We start from the raw sequence: 25,005 nt of genomic DNA on the forward strand, positions 1-25,005 counted from the left end.
CACAGGAAGACAAAATAAAGCATTATTTTTTTAAAGCAAAATTAAGAATAACAAATACCACCACTGAGCTTTTAGTTTTATCTATGTGAAATACATAAAATTAGTTAATTATCTCACATGCCCCAAAAATGTAATAAATAAGGGAATGATCATTTTGTCACTGTCCTTCATACATGACAGTAAAGAGGCATCAGTGGCTGTACTTCCCTCCTTCCTTACCATGACAAGGCACTACAATTTGTAGTTAGTTGTCAAGCTCAAATTTAGATAGTCTTCTGTTTTACACTTGCAGAGGCTCAGTGCTTCAACCAAGATCTTGCCCACAATAATCTGTCACATTTGAGTGGCTACTCTTTGGCCTATTTGTTTTACTACCACAGCCATACCTGCTTAGATAAAAATAGATGAATAGGAACATATAACATCATTTTTACAAATCAATTAAATCCTAACCTTAACCCTTTTAAACTCCCAAGCCCTTGAGAGTCCCAGTGAAAATAACTTCCATTAGAAAATCAATACAAAGTTTTGGACCTAGAAGATATTCTGAAGATTGAATAGGAGAATTCATTTCTGCTGAGGAAGAACTATAGAACAGTACAGTATCTAACCAAATATACTTGATGGATATATCTGACATGTATATTAGTCTATCCATCTGTTATGGACTGAATTATGTCCCTCCTAAAACTCACATGTTGAAGCCCTAACCCCTAGTACCTTAGAAGTTGACTGTATTTGGAAATAGAGTCTTTTAAAAGGTTAATTAAGGTTAAGTGCAGCCAAAAGGTGAGGCCTTGATCCAATATGATGGAAGTCCATATAAGAAGAGATACCAGGGATGCCCTCACACAGGAAAAAAAGGCCACATGAGGAGATGGCATGGGCAAGCCAAGGAGACAGGCCTCGGGAGAAACCAGCCCTGCTAACCATCTTGATCTTGGACCTCCAGCCTCCAGGACTGAATAAATAAAGTTCTGTTGTTTCAGGCACCCAGTCTGCAGTACTTGGTTACAGCAGCCCCAAAGAACACACCCTTCTCCTGAGGGAGAATACCAGAGTAGCTTCAGAGTTCCAGAAAGGTAGGGCGGATTGCACAGCAAAGGTGGGCCGTGAAAGCAAAAAAAAAAAAAAAAAAAAAAAAAAAAAAGTCTCAGGTCTTACTTATTAAGTGAGGATAAAACTCAAATGGCACCAAGACTTAATACAGTATCCAGAGGTAAGGTTAACTTACCTCATGGCAGACAGTGATCTATGGTACGTGGCCAAGAAGAGAATGGTAACAACTAAAGACACTGGACTAATCAAGTAGCAGGTGAAAGACAGTGTAAGTGAAAAAGCAATGTGATCTGGGGTAGGGAAAGGAAAGGAGCAAAAGAGACTTTTTAAAAATAGCACAATACTTGGCAATTACAAGTTTCAAATGCAGATACTTATTTCGGCTCAGTGACCTATGGCGTCTAATCACCTGATACAGAAAAATGAAGGAAGTCTGTTTGGATTCTGCTTTAAACTTCCGCAGTCATGTCTGTAGTAAGGAGGAAGTTTATTCAAGACATTGACAGTTACAGAAGAAGCAATTGTGGTAATAACCATCATATTTACTACTGCTAAAAATAGATTATACAACTCTGTGGGGTCAGTGTTACGTGGTGTCAGAGTAAAGCGCATGAACGTCTCAAGGCTCATTCCCCAGGGTAAACCTGAATGATGAACTAATCTTGTGAAGTCAAGAAAGGTTCCAGCAAAAACATTTAGTTTTATCTTTAGGACAATAATATGAACACTTAGAATATAACAATAACTGTTAATTATACATTTAAAATCAGGTCACTACAGAGAATCGAGAAATGAAAAAAACGTAAGCGATGTAACTTTTTTTAAGTCTAGAATTCAGTCACCCACATTACTTGCAACAGATTCTTCTTTTCAGTCTTCAAATTTATTCCATTTTCCTCTTCTCTTTTTGTAGCAAGCAAAAAGCAAACACCATGTTATCCTTCAGAATATGAAAGTATGGTCATATTTAACATCAACAAATATTAAGTTAGTGCATATTGTGTGGGGGCCATTGTTTATAAAGCTACAACTATCTCAAAGCTGGTTTATTTCTTCTGTTCCCACCTGATCTTATGACACAATCATACACTCACAGATAATGTGTGGTGCTGATCAGTTAACTAAATCACATTTTGGCCAGATCTATTAGGGCAATTGTAGAAATATCACTGAGTTCCCTCCAGGGCAACTGAAGTCCCCCCGCTGCACCCTGTCGCTCACCATTATCCGTCTGTTGTACCACATCAGTTGTACACAGGTCTCAGTGACAGGTTTTTATATTTATAGGCAGCTAACAAGAGAACAGTATTAAAATTGAGCTACAGTTTAAATTGAGTCTTTTAAACTACAGTGACTTAACAGTAATCCAAAATGATCTAGCAAGCTCATTCATTCACTAGGTGCCTCAAACTCTCATGGTACTCCCTCAGCAACAAGACCAACAAAAAGACTATGCGCTCCATCCCCCTAACCACTAGCCATCTAAAATTAATGAAAATACTAGCCAAATAAACAGACATGATAAGGCATACTCATGTGGGCACCATGCACCACAGCCCCGGTTTTATTACCATAGACCCAAAATGTGCAACAATGAGACAAAAGCAGAGGCTCATACTGGTAATGAGTTAACTAGCACAATTTCTTAAAGGTAATTTGGCAGTAATAATATTCTGTATAACCTCTGACCTAGTAATTCCACTTGTAAAAATCTACCCTAAGGAAATAATACTGAATATGTATAAATTTAATAACAAAGATATTCAAAGCAGTGTGTTCATAACAGTGAAACGTTCTGAACCATTTATTTGGAAACCTAAATGTGAAGTGAACTGCCATGAAATTATCTATTGACAAAACATGCCCATGATATAGCTTAATGACAAAAATAAAGCAGCTCAGGAAAACAATGGCGACAATATGACACCAATTCTGTTATTTCCCCCTACATACATATGCCTGTGCACCAAAATATTTACAATGGTTTCTGTGAATTAGTGGGATTGTGGCAATTTTCACTGTGTTTTGTTTAGCTGCATTTCTCTAATTTTCTATACAGTGTAAACAGAAAAAACACTTATTATTATCATGTGCCTGGTGACTTCTGCTTTTACCCATAGACATTCTGAGGGACCAGGAGGGTACTGCAGGTGAGGTGATGACAGACCAACAGAAAAGCAGGCCAGGCCACAACAAAGAATCGACTATGGGACATGGTAGGAGAAGAAAGCAGAGACAGATTCTAGAAGTGGCCGGAACACAGTCGGTGCTCAGAAACCAACTCCCCTTATCACGTACCTGAGAGGACACGAGAAGGTGGCCGTTTCATGGCTGCTGCTGACTCAGATCCCTGCAACATTTAAAGGCTCAAAGGTAGGGGAAACTAGTAACTCTCCAGACCTCCTTAGGGACCCCGAGCTGTATCTCTGCTGAGCTTTCTCCATACAGTGCTACAATACATACCTCCCAATCTTCTGATTCTTTTAGCTTCTTGATTAATTTATTTGCCCTTTCAATATGTCCTCTAATTCATTACAGCCTTCCTGGAATTGCTGCCTGGCTTCTCAACATGTGATATCAGATGTTCCATAAACAACAGGACTATTATATTAAAACTGCAAATTAGATCCAAGCATGCTATTTTTCCCCCAAGCCTATTAACTTGAAGTTCTACAGGAAGAAATCTCACTTAATTTGCCATTTACAGGATAACCTTTCCAGGTGTATCTTTCAGGTCCTTCCTACTGTTCTGGATACCTTTTAATATCTGTTTGTTGGGAAAAATCACCTGAATGAGGGAAGAAAATTAATCCTGTTTTGTTCCTAATGGACAAAAACTGCAGATGAGCACACAATGCAGTCAACTGATGACTGGACAACACTCTTCAGGGGACTGCCTTCCTAAGCAAAGTACAAATGGCCCCTCACTACGAAAAGCAATGAATATTTCTGTCTTTGAAACAAGACTGAGTGACCAAAAGGGTCATGTATGGAGATTTCCTATTCTTTGACATTTTGCCACTAGTTATACAGTAAAAGATGGCTGTCTTTATGCAGAGAACCATCACCAAATGTTCCCAGACTTGGCAGTTTAGACTATCAGTGGTTTTCAGGATTTGAAAAAAAAATCAAAATGAAGACTCTGCTGTCTTCTACACACATGCAGAAAAGCAAGAAATTCTAATTTGAAGGGTGGAGGGGGACATATATGTAACAGCAAGGCTAGGCATACTTTCAATAAAAGTAAATTAAAAAATCACTTTACGACCTTCATAACATCTCTCAGTCTTGTACTGAGAAAGAATGATATATGTTAAATACATAAAGATAACACTGGTCAAACATAAAAAATGCCCAAGACAAATTCATGTGACCATCATGATAAAGAATTTGCTCTTTTCTTTTTGTATTCTCCCTAGGCTTATGTCAGTAAACTAGAATAAACATGTTATTAAAAGAGAATCAATAGAAGGCTTTAAAATATACACTACCACAAAAGGTCAAGCCCTGGGATCGATTTTAATATAACATTTTTGTGCAGCTTCCCAAAGGGTTCTTTTCTAATATTGTTCCTCATTTTTCTCTCACTTTGTTCCCTGACTGGTGAATGTGCTGTTCTTGTCTGCAAAAGGCTGTTGAAGGCTGAGTTTGCTGAGTGTGTGTCATTTCTTATGACAAGCTGCTAGAAAATGAAAAAAAATAATTTAAAAAAAACAAAAAATACACAAAAAGCATTTAAAGGCAGTGGGAGGATAAATACAAGAAAGCATGACGCACAAGACAGTATTAACTAACAAAATAATCCGCAAAGTTGAAATTCAGAACAATCTGCCACCACCAGCCACCCCGGGCTTTTGCCTCCCCTGGCACCTTGAGTAGGCAGTGACTCCTAGGAGGCAGGACGGCCAAGGAAAGCAGAATAAGGGAAGAGATGGTCCCTCAGGTTTCAACCAAAAACTCTCACCACACCAGGTAATGGGTGCAAATCCATGTGACTCTGGGCTCCTCTTGAACTTAAAGCACCACACGTTCAAAGGAAAACTGGTCACCCTCAACAGGGTTCATGGGAACTAGTGAGAGGTACGTGGCCAGAGCCATGGGCTTCTTGACATGTGTCCCAATATTCAAGGCTCAAAGACTGAGACAAACCACATACAGGTCAGTCTCCTGTACATATGAATGAACAACACAGTATATAGTTTATATAGTTTACATGTTTATAGTTACAAATTTTGAATATGTTTTTGGTTGCTAATAAAAATAGTCCAAAACCCACACTATATTCTCATAAAGTCCGTTTTCACTTTTAGATACTGTTGACTAAGCAACTGTCTCAGGACAAGATGGAAAATAGTATTTTTGCCCAAGTCACTTGACACCAAACAAACTGTTGCCTCTGGAGTTCAAAATGCAGTCCCCATATCAAAAGTGGAAGCCAGCTAAGCCTACTAGAAGGGAAGACATGAACTGCAGCTGATCAGAGCCAGGAAAACTTGAAGAAATGCTGGGAAAGAGGCTTGGGCTGGGAGAGAAAGAGAACTGGGCTTGACTCCAAGGCTGGCTTTTGTCAGTAACACAGTCTTGGGCAAGGGATTTAGCCTCACCCGGCTGCGTTCTGACTGCAGAATAAACCCACAGTGAGCAGAGACACCAACCACATCCATTTGCTCCCTGGCTTGGTGGGGAGGTCACCCTGCTTTGGATTCTAGGGAAATCTGAGGTGCATCATCTTACAGACCAGCAAGCAGGCTAAGGTAGGACTCGTCAGAAGGCTCCTAGCAAGTTCAGAGCCAATATACACAAATTTACCAGCACAGCACCTGGCAAACAGTAGGCAATCATTAACTGGTAGCTGCTGCAGCCCTATGATGATGCTCCCGTCTGTTTTTCCTTTTGGACAAATTCTATTTCTTTTAATCTATTTACCACAACCATAAAATTTTACTGTGATTTACTAACGCATTCTTGTTGACACTTACTGTATGACAGACAATGAGTTTCGGCTTTGGTAGACCTTTATAATCCAGCAGAGGAGACAATCAATAAACAGATACAGTGCTATGAAGAAATGAAGCAGAGAAAGGATGGCTAGATTGAGAGGACAGGAAAGAACCTTTAGATAAAGCAATCAGTAAAAGCCTCTCTGTGGGATTATTTGAGAAGAACCCTAAACAGTATGAGGGAGGCAGGCACACAAAATGTGGAATATGGGATTAGGGGGAAAGCAAATCTCAGTGGCAGAGTGCGTGCTCAGCATGAGCAAGGTGATGGGTTCAATCTCTAGTACCTCCATTTAAAATAAACAAACAAACTTAGTTGCCTCCTCTGCCAAAAAAAATTTTTTTAAGAAATTCACTTAAAAAAATATAGAATACAAGTATTCTAGGCAAAGAGCTACACACGTAGGCACAAACAAGTCTGGCAGCTGCTGCAGCTGCTGTACTCCACGGGAAGGTGGTAAGAGGTGAGATGTGAGTATATAAACATCAAGGGCAGCCGAGGACCAGAAGATCAAGGGAAATATCTGGATTTTACAATAAATCTAATGAAAAGCCATTAAAAGATTTTAAGCAAAGAAACTGCCAAGATTCGAAACGCATTTTTTAAAAGCACACTAACACTGCTTTGTGGAGAGCAGGATCTGGGGGACAGGACTGCCTCCCTGCATGGAGACTTTGTAATAGTTCAAGTGAAAAATGATAATGGCTTAGACAGGGTTTCTCAACCTCAGCACTACTGACATTTGGACCAAACAATTCTTTGTTGTGGGAGGCTGTCCTGTGCACTGCAGGATGTTTAATAGCATCCCTGGCCTCCACCCACGAGATGCCAGTAGCACCCTCCAAGTTCTGACAGCCTTAAAGATCTCTCGATGTGGCCAAATGTCCCGTGGAGGCGGGATGCAGGGGGAGAGGAGAAAATCTCCCTCGGTTGAGAATCAACTGCTTAGACTAAGTAGGGATGGAAATGGTGAGAGAAATAAATTTGCAATATATTCTCAAAGTAAAGACTGAAAGGCACGAAGGAGGGAGTAAGAAATAGTCAAAATTCTGACACGTTACTCTCAACTTGTTAAGACTTACACCCAAGTTTTCACTTGTTTGAGGAAAGTGCTTTGTAAGTCAAATCTACCTGGGGCTGTATAAACAAGTTAAGTTACAGAAACTCATTTGGACAATAGTTTCGGCTCCTTCTCTTTAAGTCTATAAAAACTTAATTGTGCAACTGACAGGTATATTCATTAAGAAATACACTATTTCCAACATTTTACAGCAAAATCTACAGAAATATTAATTTTCACCTACTATTTGACAGTATTTTGACAGTTTTATTTCAAAATAAAGTCATGTGAATTAAAAAAAAAAATACCCCAGAAGTCCCTTCAATGTGAAATCTTTTCAAAACTAAATTCCTTATTTAATGAGCTCCACAAACAAGGCAAAATTGACTATAACAAAACCTGAAAAACACAAATCTTCAGTAAATCACATCAAAAGAGCCTCAGATAGAGCATTCAGACTAACATATAACAGGTAACATCACTGCTGGACCAGAAAACAATTTAGCCTCTGAGATACCATCTAGCAGACTGATGATGAGTGTGGCTTCAGTTTCCAGACTGGTTGGGTTCAAGTCCCAACTCCTCTGTGTTCTAGATATGTGACTGTAAGCCAGTGTGAATCTGTGCTTCAGCCACCTCATCTATGAAGTGAGGGTACCAGATCAGACCCTGCCTCTTAGGATTGCTGTGAGGATTAAAGGATCATTATGTGCAAAGCACCTGGACTAGTGCTTGGGACAAAAGAAGTGTTCAAAACCTGTTAGCTATTACTATATATTATTGTTATATATATTATTATTCATTATTTATATATATTATTTATTATTACTTATTATTCGCATTACTTTCCTTAGGTAAGGTAAAGTTTTCCTATATGGTATATATTATCAGATTTAAACTCTACTCAAGATCTGCATATACAGTACATAGGAAGAGGACCACAGGGGGAGGAAAATAGCAACTTATACAACATTAGTACTTCAATTTCATTTTGTTAAAAAAAACTATATAAAACACTGTTAAGAATACATTTCTCCTACAGTAAAATGTGTGAATGACTTTGTGGGGGGAAGACAAGGATGATGGAGGGGAGGGAGGGGGAAAGATGACTAACTTTTTATGCTTGTGTATTATCTGAATTTCAATAGATACATATATATCTTTTGTAAATTTTATAACATATTTTCATCAGTCTGAGGAATGACCTTTCTAAGTCAAACCTACCACTGTTCTGTAGCAATAATAAAAATTGCAGAAACAGCTGGGTGACAGTTTTTAAATAAACAGACATTTCCCGTATTAAATTATTGGGTTCAATTAACTTTTTTCGGTTTTGTTCTGATTTGGTTTTAATCCATCAACCTGTCAGAAAAGCAAAACTATAATCTATGGATTTTTAAAGAATTTTTGTTTTATTCTAATCATCATCCACAAATTGGTGCCACAAAGGATTTAAGAGATCCATTCTAAGAAGTTGTGAAGGAACTTCAATCTAAATCATTGATTGAAACTTTACATGGTTAATGTCATGTTTTTATACTTCATGCCAAAAATCATACTAAAATCATTTTAATGCAGTAACTTTAAAATTTTCCAAATAAAATGGTTTCAGCCTGGAGGAGCTACACAGTGTTTGTGTAAGGAAGTAGCGGTAAACAGTATATAACTAATAAATTGCCCCAGTGCTAGCTGCACATTACTCAGTGGAGAAATACTGTATTTCTGCTCAAAGGCACATTGTCCCACTAGCTAGATTTTTTTTAATTGATTTAAAAATATGTGGATTTGTGGACTAAATGTGATGGCTTATAAAAATACCCTTATCACACAAAAGTAGTAATAAATAGTAACAAATACTACAAACCAAACCCAACACATCAAGCAAGACAACCAATACAAAATAAGAAAATGAGTTAAAGTCTCTTAAAAAAAAAAAAGCTAAGGATGAATATAGAAGGAGAAATGCAAAATAATTTCCACTTCACAATCATCTATTAAAGTAAATGCTGTGTCTCTTTATTGCTCCTTGCTCCCTGCACAAGGGACGGGCCCAACTGCTCCACTGAACTCCAAAGAACAATACTGGGCACACATGTGTCTCACTGACGGGGAGCAGCCACTCATCTCTAAAGTCCATGAGGCAGGGCACCATCTGCTTCCACACACCCTGCCCCTGCTGTACTATTAAGAAAAATGTCCCAGTCTTAAGCTAACAAGAAATTCAAACTGCTACCATCACTGAAAATGTGCGCACAAACAAGCATTTAATAGTAAGTTATAGCCAATGTGAACAAAGAATATTAACTTTAAAATTCTCAAAAGATTTTGGTCCTAAGATACATGAAGTTTTAAAAATACCATCCAGGACAGCTGCACAGATCTAATGTAATGAGTAGCACACAACAGAGGTCATTTCCAAGAGATCTTTTATTTACTAATGGTTTAGAGGTAAAAGTCCAAGTAAATGCTTGTTACTCCTTCCCACATAGGAAATGAAAAACTTTAAAAAGAGTATTCCCAATACATACAGAATATTGCGGGATGGTGAAGTGCATGAACTTCACAGACCTGAGTTCAAATCCCAGACCCACCACTTAACAGAAATATGACCTTGAGCAAGTTTCTCTCTCTTTTTCCTCATTTATAATGTGGGGATAACAGAGGTGGTGTGAGGATGAAATGAGTTAAAACACATAAAGGGCTCAGAACGGCACTGAACATGCAGTAAATACAAGAATCCAACACCTATTTTTTTATATTTTTTCATTTCAGTTGGGCATATGAGTCCTGTACTCTGAAATGGCTCTCATAGCATAATATGAGCTCAGTGTGTATGTTCTATGTGTATGTCAGCTATGACCTGTGAGGAAAGTTTTCATCAAAGACAAGTAAGAGCTGCTCTGGATAAGAACAGGATGCAAAAGAATATGGATTCTCTCAATAAATTATCAGAAACTTAAGACGAGCTACTCTCTTTTTAACGGTCTTCTCCAACCAGGAAAGGGGGGGGGGCAGATATTACTTAAACATGAAAACGTGTCAATGTTTGGAAATACTATAATGCTAAGATATTACTGTTATATATATATTATTATTCATTATTTATATATTATTTATTATTACTTATTATTTGCAATGCTTTCCTTAGGTAAGGTAGCTATGTTGCCAGCACTCCTTTTCAGCTCGAAGCTCTACTGACAAAGCTGTTAAGGTCAGAGAGGAAAGGGAGGACCCTCTCTGTGTATTTCTCCACTGTTGCCAGAGTGAACCGCCAGAGAAGAACCTCACATCCTGCTACACTCCCTCTAACATGGCAGTCAGAACCAGCAGGATCAGCAGTGGCTCCCAGAAGACCCAGACTGAGGAAGGGGAAGGCCCAGCCTTTGTGAACCAGTGTCCATAAATGTGGACATCCAGGCTCAAGGAAATGGACGTCAGGCCACTGCCCACTCACCTTCTAAAACGGAAACAAAACTGAGTCTACCCAACAAACGCTATCTAGAAGAGAAGGCTATTCCTCACACACACAGCGTCCCCGTATGACAGAAAGTTATCCTGACCAGACGTTTCTCAAACTAAGCCCTAATTAGCATTAGAGCCTGTAAGGATGATTCCCAGGCTTCCAGGAAGGGAAAGGAGTGGAGCAGGGCTGACAGAGCTCTAAATCCCTAGTCCTGACTATAACCAGATGGCCCTTGAATCAGCTTTGTATCGGAGTTCCCTGTCCAGTTCCCTCTGAATAAATGTTTACAGGGTGATGAGAGACTATGATTCTATCATCTCAGCAGTAGAGTGCAGGGCTGTGCAGGGCATTCAAGTCCTGCTTCTACTGATGGCTGAAAAACTGTACATATGTCTATTTGAGTCATCTGTTTTTATAAAACAGTGACAACACTGACAAGAAATATTAATAGTTTAAAAATAGATTTAAAAATAGTCTACGTTTTATAGAGTACATTACAACCCCTGTTCCCCCTGAGATTGTTCTGGGTAATGGAGAAACTTCAACAAGAACTCCTACAACTATGGAACACTCAGAAACCAATTCCTAGAAACTTCCAAGTACAGAAACCAACTTGGGCACAAATTACTTTAAAACACTTGCTTCATGAGAGAAAACACTGTAATTACTGTCAAAAGAAACATTTGAACAAGAAGTGGCTGAACATCACAGTTGTTATTACAACCAATCAAAAAAAAAGTTACAGATTTCTGTGGCATGCTTGATTGATTCTGACTTTCCAGGTTTAATATTCCTACCACGTAAAAATAGCTTCTCAAACAGAATTCAGGGTAGGAGTCTACAACAGCATAACGTCAATAGGAAAGAAAATTGGATTTAGAAAAAGAAGTAAAGAGATGTGAATAAAACACAAACTGGATAATCCAACCTTCTGTAACTATTGGTTATAGAAAGCAGTGTCTCTATTAAAAATAGAAAAGTGCCACTTGAAGAAAAAAGGTGAAAGTAGCAGATGGCAAGAGATTCCAATATCTAGTACATACACAGCACTTGCAATCATCTTCCAGGGAAAAGTACTAGCTGGAGGATGGGATCTTCCTGTTACATTCATAATGAGTTAGGTCTTCACTTTTAAGCAGAATGAAACAGAAAAGTATAGGAATAAAATCACAGAAACACAATTTTTTTATTTGTTTTGTTTATTTATTTATTTATGGAGGTACTGGGGATTGAACCCAGGATCTCATGCATGCTAGGCATGCACTCTGCCACTGAGCTATACCCCGTCCCCCTCAACATGTGCACTTGAAAAAAAAAAATAGCTTCAATGACATTAATAGAAAATAACCTAATATATTGGGACATTTACACAACAGAACGATCTCTTAAATGTTACAGCACATAAAGAAATAGTTTGTAAATAATGCCAACCAACTGCCCACTACGCCTATGGGACCCAGACTCAGGGAAATATGCTGACATCACAGCAGGGTGGTACAGGTTATACCTGGACATCAGGTGTATGCCACAAAGGGGTCACAACTCAAACTTCTGTAATCACCTTCCTTGCAAATATTTGTAAATTAGAAGTGAGATTCATTGCCTATGATAGTTCTGCTGAGTGCCATGAGAAAATATTAACTGCCAACTGATCTTTAAGGTCACTTAAAAACTACATTTTCATGATAAAAGCCATTGATAAATATTAGTGATCAATAGAGCCTGTTTCCTGAAAGGTTTTTTTTTTTTAAATCACTATCTATCTAGAGGTCACCTATAGGTTGAAGGTATGTAATTTCATAACAACTGTGTAATTTGTGACTACAACTAGAAAATAATGTTAAACACAAAACTAATTTAAAACAAAGATTTGTAAGACAAGTATCTAGTACCTGTAGTCTGCAGCTAATGTCTGATTTTTAAAAGCATAATTTTTGCTTTTAACGTAATGTAGAATGTATATGTTCATGTATATGGAGCAGACTGCCCTTCCTAGGAGACTGTCAAGATTTTCTAGTCCTAATGATTCATTCAGTCATTCAATTGAACAAATATTTGTTTACCAGAAAGACACCACGCTAGATAAATTATTTCTTACATTAAATATTTTTGATGTGATGCTAACTCCCAAAACATTGTTTTTCTCTATTGGATTCTTTTCCTCCTTTCTTTTTCAGCTTTTTCCTCCAAAGGCAGATAATATCTAATAATAAAATTTAAATGAATTATTATATATAACAGATTTAAACGACAGTATCATTCCTATAAATGTCACCTTTACTGTGAGAAATAAAAAAGCACAAACAAGTTTGTAGCTTTTATTTAGTGACATAAGCCCTTATTTGATGTGATAAATGGAAAAATAAATGGACTGTGCTATACTCTAACTTACCCACACAGCTGAAGAAATTTATGACTAATTTCTTAAACCACTTATTAAACCAAATTAATTATTTTGAGTCTCACAGATCTAATGTAATTTTCCAAGTAATTAAAAATGGGGTAACATCTCAACTAATGTGCACCTAAAAACAGCAAGCAAGTAATCTTAGTTGAAGCACAGCTAGTTACAACATCAAGTAGCTATTCCCCTTCTTGGTTTCTTGGAAAAGGTTATTAAAACTGAAACACTTACACTTGCCTTTATAGGTATAGAGGTGAAATTCAAATGCCAAAGATCAGAGATCAGAAACAGTCACATTTTTCTTGCTGTCAGAGACTGACTTTTGGAGGGAGGGCACAGGAGAGAAGTAAATCACATTTTAAGTCTATACTCAAACTGTGGCATACTGTGTCCACGCTATACTGACCTGCTATAGTTACAGCGCATCGTGATCAGCTATAATCCAAAACACGCCATACAGCAGCGCAGCAAAAACAGACTGCCGACAGGGCATTTAATTGCTCCTGACTCCCGATACACCAACTATTCCATCCATTAGATGTTGTGATAAGCCAAACTGTGATTGCAAATTAGACCCAACAATTTTAGTGTGTGTACTAATATTATGTCAGTGACTTTGGGGGGGAGGAAGGGGGAACATCAAAGCACTCAAGATCCTCATAAAGCAGAATCAGATCTAAGAGAAGCTGAACTGAGATTCCATGTGTAAATGTTTTTTTAGAAACGGGAACCTAACAACAGTCATAGTGCTTACAATTAGCTGCATCATCACTGTGCCCTAATAGAAACCCTCTCCTCAAAAGTAACTTTTAATTAGGCCACCTCTGCATCTTAGATTTAAGGAAGTGGAGACTTAAAGGAGTTCAGGTAAACTGTAAATGGCCTAATCAAGTATCTTCAGTTTAAATGATTTCTGAATGGGGTGTGAATGTGTGTGGCACTACCAGTCAGAGATGCTGTAAAACGGCTTCTGCGTGAGGTGGGAGATGAGGCAAACACTTAAGAAATCACTTCCAACCTAACAGAGACCATAACGGTCCAGAGTGTATATGGGCTATGTTGACGAAAACACTTTCAGGACCCTGTTCATCCACATGTCCACACGCCCAAAAGCATCTCACACTTGTCATCTGCCAGGCAGCGGTCCTGCACAGTTGTCATAGCTTGCGCACAAGCAACAAAATTCACAAAGCTGGTGTCAGCAGCCTGGAAAAATCCCAAGAACAACAGCAGAGCAATCACTGAAGGAATGCTGTGTCGCCACAGAACGATGATACTGCGTGGAAAAACACAGACATCAAGACCCTGAGTCACAGCGTGATCCAGAAAAATTAGACTCGGTGTGAACAGGTTTTGAGAGTCCCTTAACCCTGGGTTTCTCACCATCAGCACTATTGACATTCTGAGACAGATAATTCTTCTTTGTTTTTTGTGTGTTGGAGGCGGGGGTGGTTCAGGTTTACCCTGTGCATTACAGAATGTTTAGCAGCATCCCTGGCCTCTACCCACTAGATGCCAACACCTAACAAGTTGTGACAGCCAAAAATGTCTCCAGACATTGTCATATGTCCCCTGGAAATCAAAATCTCCCACAGTTGACAACACTTCCTTAATCTACTTATTTTGCTTACATTTTCCTTTTTATGAACACACATGTGATGTTTTTAACAATTCAAAGTCAGTCTTAATGAGCTCTTTCAATGAGAAAATACTAAGAGATAAACTACTGTGTTATTATTTGCAGCAATTTCTTTCTTAGTGGTAGACCAAATACAATGCTTCTTAAAATCGATGGCATCTTCAATTCGATGAAATTCAGCCACCCACCATCCGTTCCACTTCATTACAGAAACACCATCCTGATTTCCTTTGGGGGAATGACTTCTTTTCCACTGTGTAAGTTTTTGGAGTACCCAATTCCTCCTTACCTAGGGGTTCTCTTGTCTTCCTTTTGATTCTTTTGAGCTATCTAACATGCTTCTAAAAATTTCCTTGCTTTCCAAGAGTTAAGTTCCAGTCTTTCTTTCAAAAAAACCTAAGTGAAGCAAGGTCCTTATTTAAGCAAGGCTGACAGAAAATATTTCAGAATACTTCCCTGCCATGAAGCTCACCAACCTATTAAAAATGTTACTGCTTCCCCATATCACTCAGGTAGAGTGAAGGGAAAAGAACTGTTGAAACAGTGTCATGGATCATAGGGTTTACTGTACTCTTCTCCGTTTTTGAATGTGCTTTAAAATGTCCATAATAAAAAGGTTAAAAATGATAAACATCCTATAAGAAAAAATATCACAATCAAAATGATTTTCAAAGTCCTTTCTGTACAAGTTGGATTCTTTAAAGAACATGTGCCTATGTCCCAATCTTAAGTGCTTAAGAACTCACCGACAGTGATATGTGCATTTGGGGTGAAAAGAGAAGACCTAGTATGCAGGGCATGGACAAGTGACGATACAATGGCACAAGGAATCATTTTCTAAAACTGGTTCTAAGGCTTTATTCAATTAGGGCAACGGATACAATAATGTATAAATGCTTTGTTTCTCCAAAAAGTTGGATACAATAATGTATAATTGCTTTGTTTCTCCAAAAAGTTGTTTGAAAGACTGCACAGAAAACTTCCTTAATGCTTTTTTCTAAAGTTTCTTCTCTGGTTGAAAAAAGGAAACAAGAAAAAAAAAATAGCTATTGATTCTTCTAAGAACTATCTTATACATAAACACACACATTTTGCCAAGATTTGACAGCTGGAAGTTTTCATGAAGAAGGCTTCAAACAAAACATTTTTAAAAAAGAAAAAAACAATAGAAAGACTGTACCACCCTCTGCTCTCCTTAAAGGTGACAGAAAATAAATTCTTTATCAATAGTCATCTGTCCAAGGATTATAGCTAGGCTGCCAAGCCCAGTCCACATGTTATGAAACTGGCTCTCATTGGCACCTTTTATTCCTCTCATCTGCCCTCTACCTTTCATAGAACAGGGGAGAGAAAATGGGAGCTAAATTAACAGTGGAGGGAAAAAAAACCCAGCACAGTGAGAATTATTGTAACAAAAGGCTATAGCATAGAGGGAGAAAAGAAGACAAAAAAATCCTATGTGAAATATAATAAGCAAAGTAAATATGAAAGTCTAACCCAAAAAAATCCTTATTAAAACAAAATTCAATTAAAAATAATAAAATTTCAAAGACAAGGAATTCTACCATAACATATTGATTTTCTTTGCTTCTTAATGAAAATAATCTGAATTTTTTTGAATATTTAAACTTCACTATGTAATTATATACTTCATCAACCTAACCCAATTAAATAATTATAAAGTGCTACATGGGATACTACTGAAATATGCGTAGACCCTTTTAGCTGTGCTAATTACATCCTGATTTTTAGCCAGGAGCCTTCTCTATTACTGAGAAAATGGTGGTCTTAATTTAAAACTCATGTCCTGTTCCAGACATTTCAGGCCTAGCCTAGCACTTCATCAAAAGAAAAGAGATATTAGAGAATTTCACAAACCTCTCACTTTAGAGGTGAATTATTTAAGGCCCAAAAAAGTTAAATTATATGCTGAAGGCTCTATAGCCAGTGAAGACTAGAATCCAATTCAAATATTCTTTACATTTAGATCTCTCACGCAAACTAGTTAAGCAATCCAAAACACACTCATACACACTCAGCATCTACTGGTGGTAGTCACTGTGCACGTGAAAGACATTTATATAACCGTATAATAATAATGCTTTGTGCTATCTGCAAATTTCAGAAATACCACAGATGGGAAGCACTTGACTCTATCTTGGACTAAAACATATCCCCATGTATTTATAAATAAATATATGCTTTAAGTCTTCAAAAAGTTGTACTTTTACCAAATGAAATTATCTATGCTATTGTGAATGTTGCTTTTTTCCAGTTTATAACCTTTCAACATCTTTTTGAATCCGCACATAAGGATCTACTTGACTGTCTGATATTCCATTGTAGGGGGATACCAGAATTTATGCATCTAGTCCCCCATGATGGGCATTTGGATTTCTTCCAGATTTCTATTACAAAAACATTTTAATGAACATTCTTTCGGCTGTTATTAGAAGCAGCAGTAATGACAACAATAATATAGAAGTATGTACACAGGAAAAAAATCTAAAGGAATAAAATATTCAAGAGTGGTTATCTCTGTACGACAGGAATTATGGAGGATTTTGGTTTTTTCAACCTTACACGTACTGTAATGTCTGATTTTCTTTAAGTGAGCATATTACTAATGAATGCCACTTATTAACATGGGCATGATGTATAACATATGACATTCATTATTAGCTACAATACTGTTAACCTTAATAATGATAGACAATATAACTTTCAATCATAAATACATGCATTAAAAGAAACTAGCTTGAGAAATGCCTGGAGAATCCTCAACTACTACTTCTCACATATTGAAAAAACGGGGCTCAGTTATTCATGCAACTAAGAACAACACAAGAGATATAATGGTCATTTACAATTGAGTTTGGGAAGGGGGTAACTAGGGCTTTACCAAGCACATTACAAAACCAAAAATGGACATATTCATATGTTCAGCACATTCTCAAGTTCAGACACAAATAATTAGTCTTATTACAATCATTCCTCTTTAAACATATTTCATAATGACAAGTCTGCCAAAATCTCAGACACCATGAAACTCACCGTTTCTGATTTTCAGATTCTTTCTTGGCCTGCTCCAATGCCAGCTCCTCAGCCACTCTTCTTTTCAATTCTTCATCAGAAACTAAAATCAATAAAAAGGAGAAAATAAAATGAGTGACTTCTTTAAAACAAAAGCATGAGAATACTCAGGAAAATAGAGCTGAGACTAGGTCTTAACGGACAAAGTTCTGCCAGCTGGTCAGTGTCTCCTTGAAACTACTGAAGCATGTGGAAAAGACCAATCCATGCACTTCAGGAGTAATATAATCAAGACTTTCCCTGATGACCTAAAAATTTCCACATCTGCCAAAAGTTATAATAAACTCAAGGAACTGCTTACTATCCTGTGGGGACTGAGCTATTAAGTACAAATTCTTTAAAATGATGTCCTACCATTAAAGTCTGACAATTGCATAGAGGGGGAGGAGAGGCTAAAAAGAAGGGACTTTAGAGAGGAAAACGACACCAAAGCATTCCCACATTGACAATTACACCTTTTTTGAAAAATCACTTATTACAGAAAGTCATTTCTATTACATTCATTTCCCCATGATTTATGAAAAAAGAGAATTTATGAGTTACAAATATTTTAAAACCGTATTTTTTGAAAAACATGTCACTCAAATTCAAGTGCCAACAATTGGAGAGAGAGACACAGAACAGTGCTGAGAACACGGCTGGAGCCTTCTAAATACCTGGTGACTTCATTTGAAACATCTGGTCTTTCCAATTAGAAGATTTTGTACAATATGTTTTGTAAGATTCTTACAGCTATGATAGCAAATAAAATAGACAAATTTTACATACTCTTTAAGAGCACTCCATAAGAAATAAGCAGAGACTATTTTCTCTTCACTAGAAATCCACCACCCAAAATTATGATCAAGACATCACCAGAAAGAAACACTTAAGATCTAAGAATACACATAACACCTAACCAGTATTTCAAACGGTTGAGTCTAGACAGTATTGCCTCTGCTTTTCAATGGCACTTTACTTAATAATCTTGACACTATAAGCACACTACCTCAGGCAATATGCAAAAAATGAATTACAACACGATCTACAAAAAATTTAGCCGACACTGGTCAATAACAAACAAATAAGATATATGAAAGGTCCTAAGGATGTTTTCTCTTAATTGTAGACTATCATAAAATAATAACAGCATCAAATGACATCATCAAGAAGGTGAAAAGACAACCCACAGAATGGGAGAAAATACTGGCAAATCATATAGCTGACAAGGGGCTTGTATGCAGAATATACCAAGAACTCTTACAACGAAACAATTGCACAACAGAACAATAAGATGACAACAAAATTAAAAATGGGCAAAGGACATAAATAGGTATTTCTCTAAAGAAGATAAATGACCAATAATTACATGAAAAATTGCTCAGTAGCACTCATCATGAGAGAAGTGCAAATCGAAACCACAATGATTTACCAATTCAAACCCACTACCATCAATAGACAATAACAAGTATCAGTAGGAATGTGGAGAATTTGAAACCTTTAGATATTGCTGGTGGGATGCAAAATGAAGTGATCACTATAAAAATAGTTTGGCAGTTTCTCAAAATGCTAAACAGGGTTACCATATGATCCAGCAATTTCCACTGTTAGGTACTATATATATTCAAGAGAAATGAAAACATATGTCTACATAAAAACTTATACATGAGTATTTATGGCAGCATTATTCATAATATCCCAAAAGTGAAGACAACCTAAATGCCCATCAACTGATGAATGGATAAACAAAATGTAGTACAGCCATTGTGTGATATTATTCAGCCATAAATAGTTATGAAGAATTGATACGTGCTACAACATGGATGAACCTTGAAAACATGCTCAATGAAAGAAATCAGACACAGAAGATCACATATTGTATCCATCCATTGATATGAAACATCTAGAAAAGGCAAATCTGTAGACACAGCAAGTAGATTAGTGGCTGACCAGAACCAGAGGGAATGGAGCATGACAACTAAGGGTACAGGATTTCTTAGGGGGTACCAAAAATGTTCTGAAATTGGATTGCAAGATGACTGTATAATTCTGTAAATACTAAAAAACACTTAACTGTACACTTTAAATGAATGAAGTTTATAATTTAAATGTATCTCAATAAAGCTATTAAAAAAATACAATGTAAATAAGAATAATGAACAAGGAATCATAGAAAGGGGTTAACACTCGTTGAGGTCTGATCCCAGCTTAGCCATCAACAATTTGGGGCACCCTGGGGAAGTTACTAGACTCTGAGTAGCAGTTTCTCAAAAGGTTGTTCTCCAGGGTCTCTCTGAACTATATACTATGCTGCTGTTTGCCCTCTCTACTGCTTTGTAGTCTACAGCATGAGAAAGAGACAAGTTTCCGCTTTGCAAAGATCACATAAAATTAAAAAATTAATAAATTAAAAAAAAAACTAGAAGAGAATTACCTGCATTTGGCAAATCTTAAGATTTTTTTCAGCATTAAAAGTTTAAAACCATACAAATCTAAGCAGAGAAATTACAGACAATAATAGCTCAGCAAAGACTCTGGATATGGATAGTCTTCGTTCTTCTATTAGCTAGACTTTAGATAAAGCTGTTAACCTACCTGAGTTTTGGTTTCCCCATCCAAAAACAAGACCAGGTAGGTTACATAGGTGTCAGCTGGCTATGAAGTTCTAGCCTATGCACTCCACAAGGTGATGATTCTCACATTTTCATCTCCTTCTTATAAACAAGCAAAACAATATGACACCACACGTTTTTTCAAGTTGCTCACAGCTAGTAGCTCTATTAGTAGTAAAAACTGAGACAAGTATTTAAACCAATTAGTACTACCTGATCAAACCATACTCTGAAGTTGAACATCGTGGTTAGGATCAACACACAGTCAGGCTGTGTGTAAAATCACAACTACCCCCTGGACTGCTTCAAATTATCACAGCAAAATTTTTCTTGGGCAAAATTCAATCAAATTCTCAATCACAATGAATTTTACTCAATTAAAACTAGGTTTCAGTAAGACCTTGGTATACCAGGTCTAAGCAGGAAACAACAAGACCAGTTTTCTAAGTGAGCTGATACAACATGTCATTGTAGTGTATTTTATGCCTCTTACATAGGGGCTTCCTACCAAGGGGAAAGCCAAAATCAGCAGTGAGCTTTTTATGATGATGTGATAAACCTGGAACGGAACGGTAAGGACGCTATTACCAAATGGCGACCAGCTGGGTGGCTGGGAAGGCAGCCATGCAGGAGAGACTGCAGAGAAAGAAGTGTAGCTTCAGGCTTGTCTTCCTTCACTATTTCCTCCTGCCTTTCATGTTAGCCAAGCCACCTGCCGTGGGGCGAGGTGATAAATAGATGGAGATAATAGTAATACCACGTAGGCAGGCCACAAGGGGAGGGAGAAACATGGGTGGAGGAAAGCGCCAGAGGTGCAAAGGGTGGGGAAACCCTGAGGCCACTGAAGAAGACATGCCCAAGGGACTGGCTGGTTGATACCACTTCTGGTCAGTCAAGGAACCAAAGCACAGCTGTCTTTCTAATGCCCCAGCTCTTTCTGGAAAAGAAAAACACACAAAACTACACACAACTTTTGGGTCTCATGTCCAAGGTCACAGCTGAAAAAGTAATTACCTTAGCTACAATCGAGAATTTTAAAATAACAAAAGATAAAACATGACCTAACATAAAGAGTTTAAAACCTAAAACAGCAATTCAAAGCCCAGGCAGGAAAATAAACCAGTGTGGTAATAGGTTTTGAGCAAATCTAAGTTCCATGTTATTTGTTTTTAAATCAATAAAATACAAAAAGCAACAATACATTTCTCCTGATAGGTCTGGTCCGAAGTGCATAAGGGAAAAAGATACACCATTTGGAGACCGCTATTTAAAATGGCCTTTCTGAAACACTCTTTTCAGCTCTCAGGATCTGAACATTTTCTCAAATAAAACTGTTATTAAACTAAAAGGTCAGTGTTTCAGGATGGGCTACTTTAAGAGAAGCATGGGAAAGGCCAGCTTTGCCTATTAGCACAGTGAGTTTCCAAGCAGATCTTTAGGGACTGGCAAAGTTTGTGAAATGAGAAAAAGTAAAAATGAGAAATTTTCAAGCCATATAAATCAGATTTGCCATGGAAATCTGCAAAACTAGTTCAGACTCAGTAAGTACGGTTCTGACACTGTCACATACATACACACTTTCCTTTCAAAATGTATTAAGACAAAAGGATGATTTCTTCACATATTTGTACACTGCACTTTGTAAAATATTCTCAGAAACCATTTTAATTTTTTTCTCAGTGGTAAATGTATCTTAATGACCACAAACACTGGCATTTTGTCAATTAGTTATAGATGACACAACACTGACCATAAAACATGTGAGAAAAAGTCAAGCGTTAAAATTACTTGGTTACAGCAAGTCTGCCCTAGATTCTTTTATTTGAAACTACTATTGAAAATAAATGTTTATATTAAAAGCAGCTCATGATTCCTAACACATTCTTGTCTGTTTTTAGTAAACAACATTCCAAACATGTTTTGGTTAGTCCAAATATTATTCTTCAATGACTGCCTAGAAATCTTTTGTCCCTCTTAGCCACATTCTAAATTCCTAAGAAGTTAAATTCTTAAGAAATTCTAAGAATCTCTAATTTCTAATTAATAGTTTGGGTTCAGAATCAAATAATAAACTCCTAACCTTGTATTACTTGATTCTTAGTACTCATCGGAACTGTGACTACCATGGTCTTAATCCTCTGAGAAAGCGTAGCATAAATTCATTATACCTCACCTGCCTTCTATGTTACATGACTTAATGTCCAAATTCTGTTTTCAGAAACTGGTTAAACAAGGGGTAGAAATGGGAAGGGGTGGAGGGGACAGAATACTATGATATATTTAAGATAGTTCCTTGATGGTGAACAGAAATGACTCCATAAAACGAAATTACTTTATGAATGCCTCATCATCTATGAAAAAACAAAAGACCAGAAATGAAACCATGACTTCAGACTTACATAGATTCCCTGGACCTTAAGGGACATACCAATTTCCTTTGTACCTTTTCCATCTATGACTTTCCCCCTTCCTTCATTTTCTTAGCGTAATCCTTACACTATAATCCCCTCCCCAATTACAATGTTGCTTACACAATCTCCATAAGCTACTTAATAAAAATTATTGCTTGCCTCTTAGAAAAATGTCAGGTCCTTTGAGATTTTTCCTTTATTCCATTTCTCTTTCTGGTTTTACCATTTACTGATAACATATCATGTCCAACTTTATAAAGCCTATCATTTTCACCTGCTAGCTTAAAAACGCCAAAGAGAACTATGAAGATCTACACTCAGAAAAAAGTTAATGTATGTAATTGCATAACACAAGCAGCAGATTTTAGGTAAACACTGTCTCTGCCAGGATTGAGACAGCTAAGCCAAAGCCTATACTGTAAGACATAGCCAAATTAAATCTTCAGCTCCACAGAAATATCCATTTATCTTACAATTTCAATAAATTCATTAATACAAAAAGAGCACTGATTGTTTAAAAAATAATACTGGAAGCATCCATGCAATCAATGAAATACAACACACAGTATATCAGAAGTAAATGACTCACAGCATGGGCTGCAGGATCTTATCTTATAAAAGGTACAGGGTTTGATTAGGAGAAGAGTTGAAAGATGACCAGAATAAATCTCAGGGGTTAGAAAGAAACATGTAACAGTTGCCTGTTATCCATCTGTGGCACCACCTAGTTGGCAGACAAACCTGATTTAAAAATACACACACGTATAAGTATGATGATGTTCAGCCGACAATTACATTTACTAAAGCCTTAAGGATAATGTATCTTAAGACTGCCTTCAAAAAAATGCCATCTGTCTAGATACCTGGCAGGGTAACTGAGGCTACTTACACATTAATGTTAATGATGATGTTAGGATGAAAATCCTTAACTGCACATTCATAACCACAAATACTGGATCAGAAGGCACCGTGTTACAAAGAATTTGGCAACTTAAACATTAACTGCATCAAGTTAACTGTTTATTTTGTGTTATTACTGCTTCATCAGGATTTATACCTTCGTAAATTTCTAATTTAAATGGCATAATATGCAAATAACGTCCATTTTATTGTTTGCTTCATAACAAGCACTCATGGAAACTCAGCTCCACATTCCATTCTATGTGAAAACAAACATCAATACCCGGCTGCAGATGCTGTATAGCAGCAGACAAGCTCATCATTCAAATTCTACAGTTTCCACATTTTTAAGTAGACAATTCATAAAACCAGTATTGAGAATCATTGAGAATCACTCCACCCCTAGTATTTCATGTCTTAATATCCTGAATAATAGTTGCAAGACCTCCACAAAGCCTCTAGGAAAATAAGATCTATAATTTAAATTAAAAAATAATAATTACCTCTGGATATTGCTTTTTGATGCATAGCTTAATTTTTTTGTTTGTTTCACAAATGGATGTATTTTGTTCACTGGGGATAAAACTATAAATTCAACAGCATTAAATCTCCAACCCCAAATGAAGTACCAAAACCACCCACACCTGTTTGGTTTTTTTTTTCCAATAGTCCTAAGTGTGGCCGCATCCAAAGGCTTCTCTGTAAGGACTCACAGCTTATAAAGAGGACCAAGCTGGAAATCAAGGGGGTTCCCATATAGTCACTGCTTTGCCACAATTTGTTTTTGTGATTTTGCTCACGAACACATCACTGCTTTAGGCCATGGCTGTCTCATCTGTAAAATGAGAGCCCAAACTGGAAAAATCTCTGACGGCCTTCCCCTCACACAGCTGTGCTGAATGGGAACCTGATGGGACTGAATTCAGGCTTCAGGTAAATTATGCTCAACTATAAGGAGCCTTGGAAACTAGGCAAGAGTTTGGGTAAGAAATGTTAAGAAATAGGGCACCACTTAACAGCTGATAAAAAATGAAAATAATGCAATGAAACAGGGTATTACAGGGAAGTTTATTCTGGCAAAGATTTGCAGAGAAATTGGGTGGAAAGCTTAAAGCAATGTTCTCAAAACGCAGCCTCATTCTCTCTGCACCCACGCCCTGGCAGCATCACCTGGAACTTGTTAGCGATGCAAATATTTCAGCCCCACCCTACACCTACAAATCAGAAACCCTGCTGGGGTGAGGCCCAGTAATCTGTATGCTAACGAGCCCACCAGGTGGGATGATGAGAAGCTCAAGTTTAAGAGACACTGGCACAGGTGATGAGGACCTCAGCTAGGATACTAGCCATAAAGATGGAGTCTAAGATACAAGGGCTTTCAAGG

The 25,005-nt window shown here is 37.3% G+C and overlaps 1 protein-coding gene across 9 annotated transcripts in view; it reads right to left on the reverse strand.

Moving 5' to 3' along the window:
* CHCHD3 (coiled-coil-helix-coiled-coil-helix domain containing 3) overlaps window positions 1-25,005 on the reverse strand; it is a 257,884-nt gene that overhangs the window by 183,519 nt on the left and 49,360 nt on the right. For all 9 annotated transcript variants that reach the window (XM_032483360.1, XM_032483365.1, XM_032483358.1 and 6 more), the window contains one exon: window positions 17,681-17,762. In XM_032483360.1, the coding sequence (XP_032339251.1) occupies window positions 17,681-17,762 (82 nt within the window). The remainder of the gene's footprint in view (window positions 1-17,680; window positions 17,763-25,005) is intronic.

This window comes from Camelus ferus, chromosome 7 (genome assembly GCF_009834535.1).
Source record: "Camelus ferus isolate YT-003-E chromosome 7, BCGSAC_Cfer_1.0, whole genome shotgun sequence".
Taxonomy (NCBI): Eukaryota; Metazoa; Chordata; class Mammalia; order Artiodactyla; family Camelidae; genus Camelus; species Camelus ferus.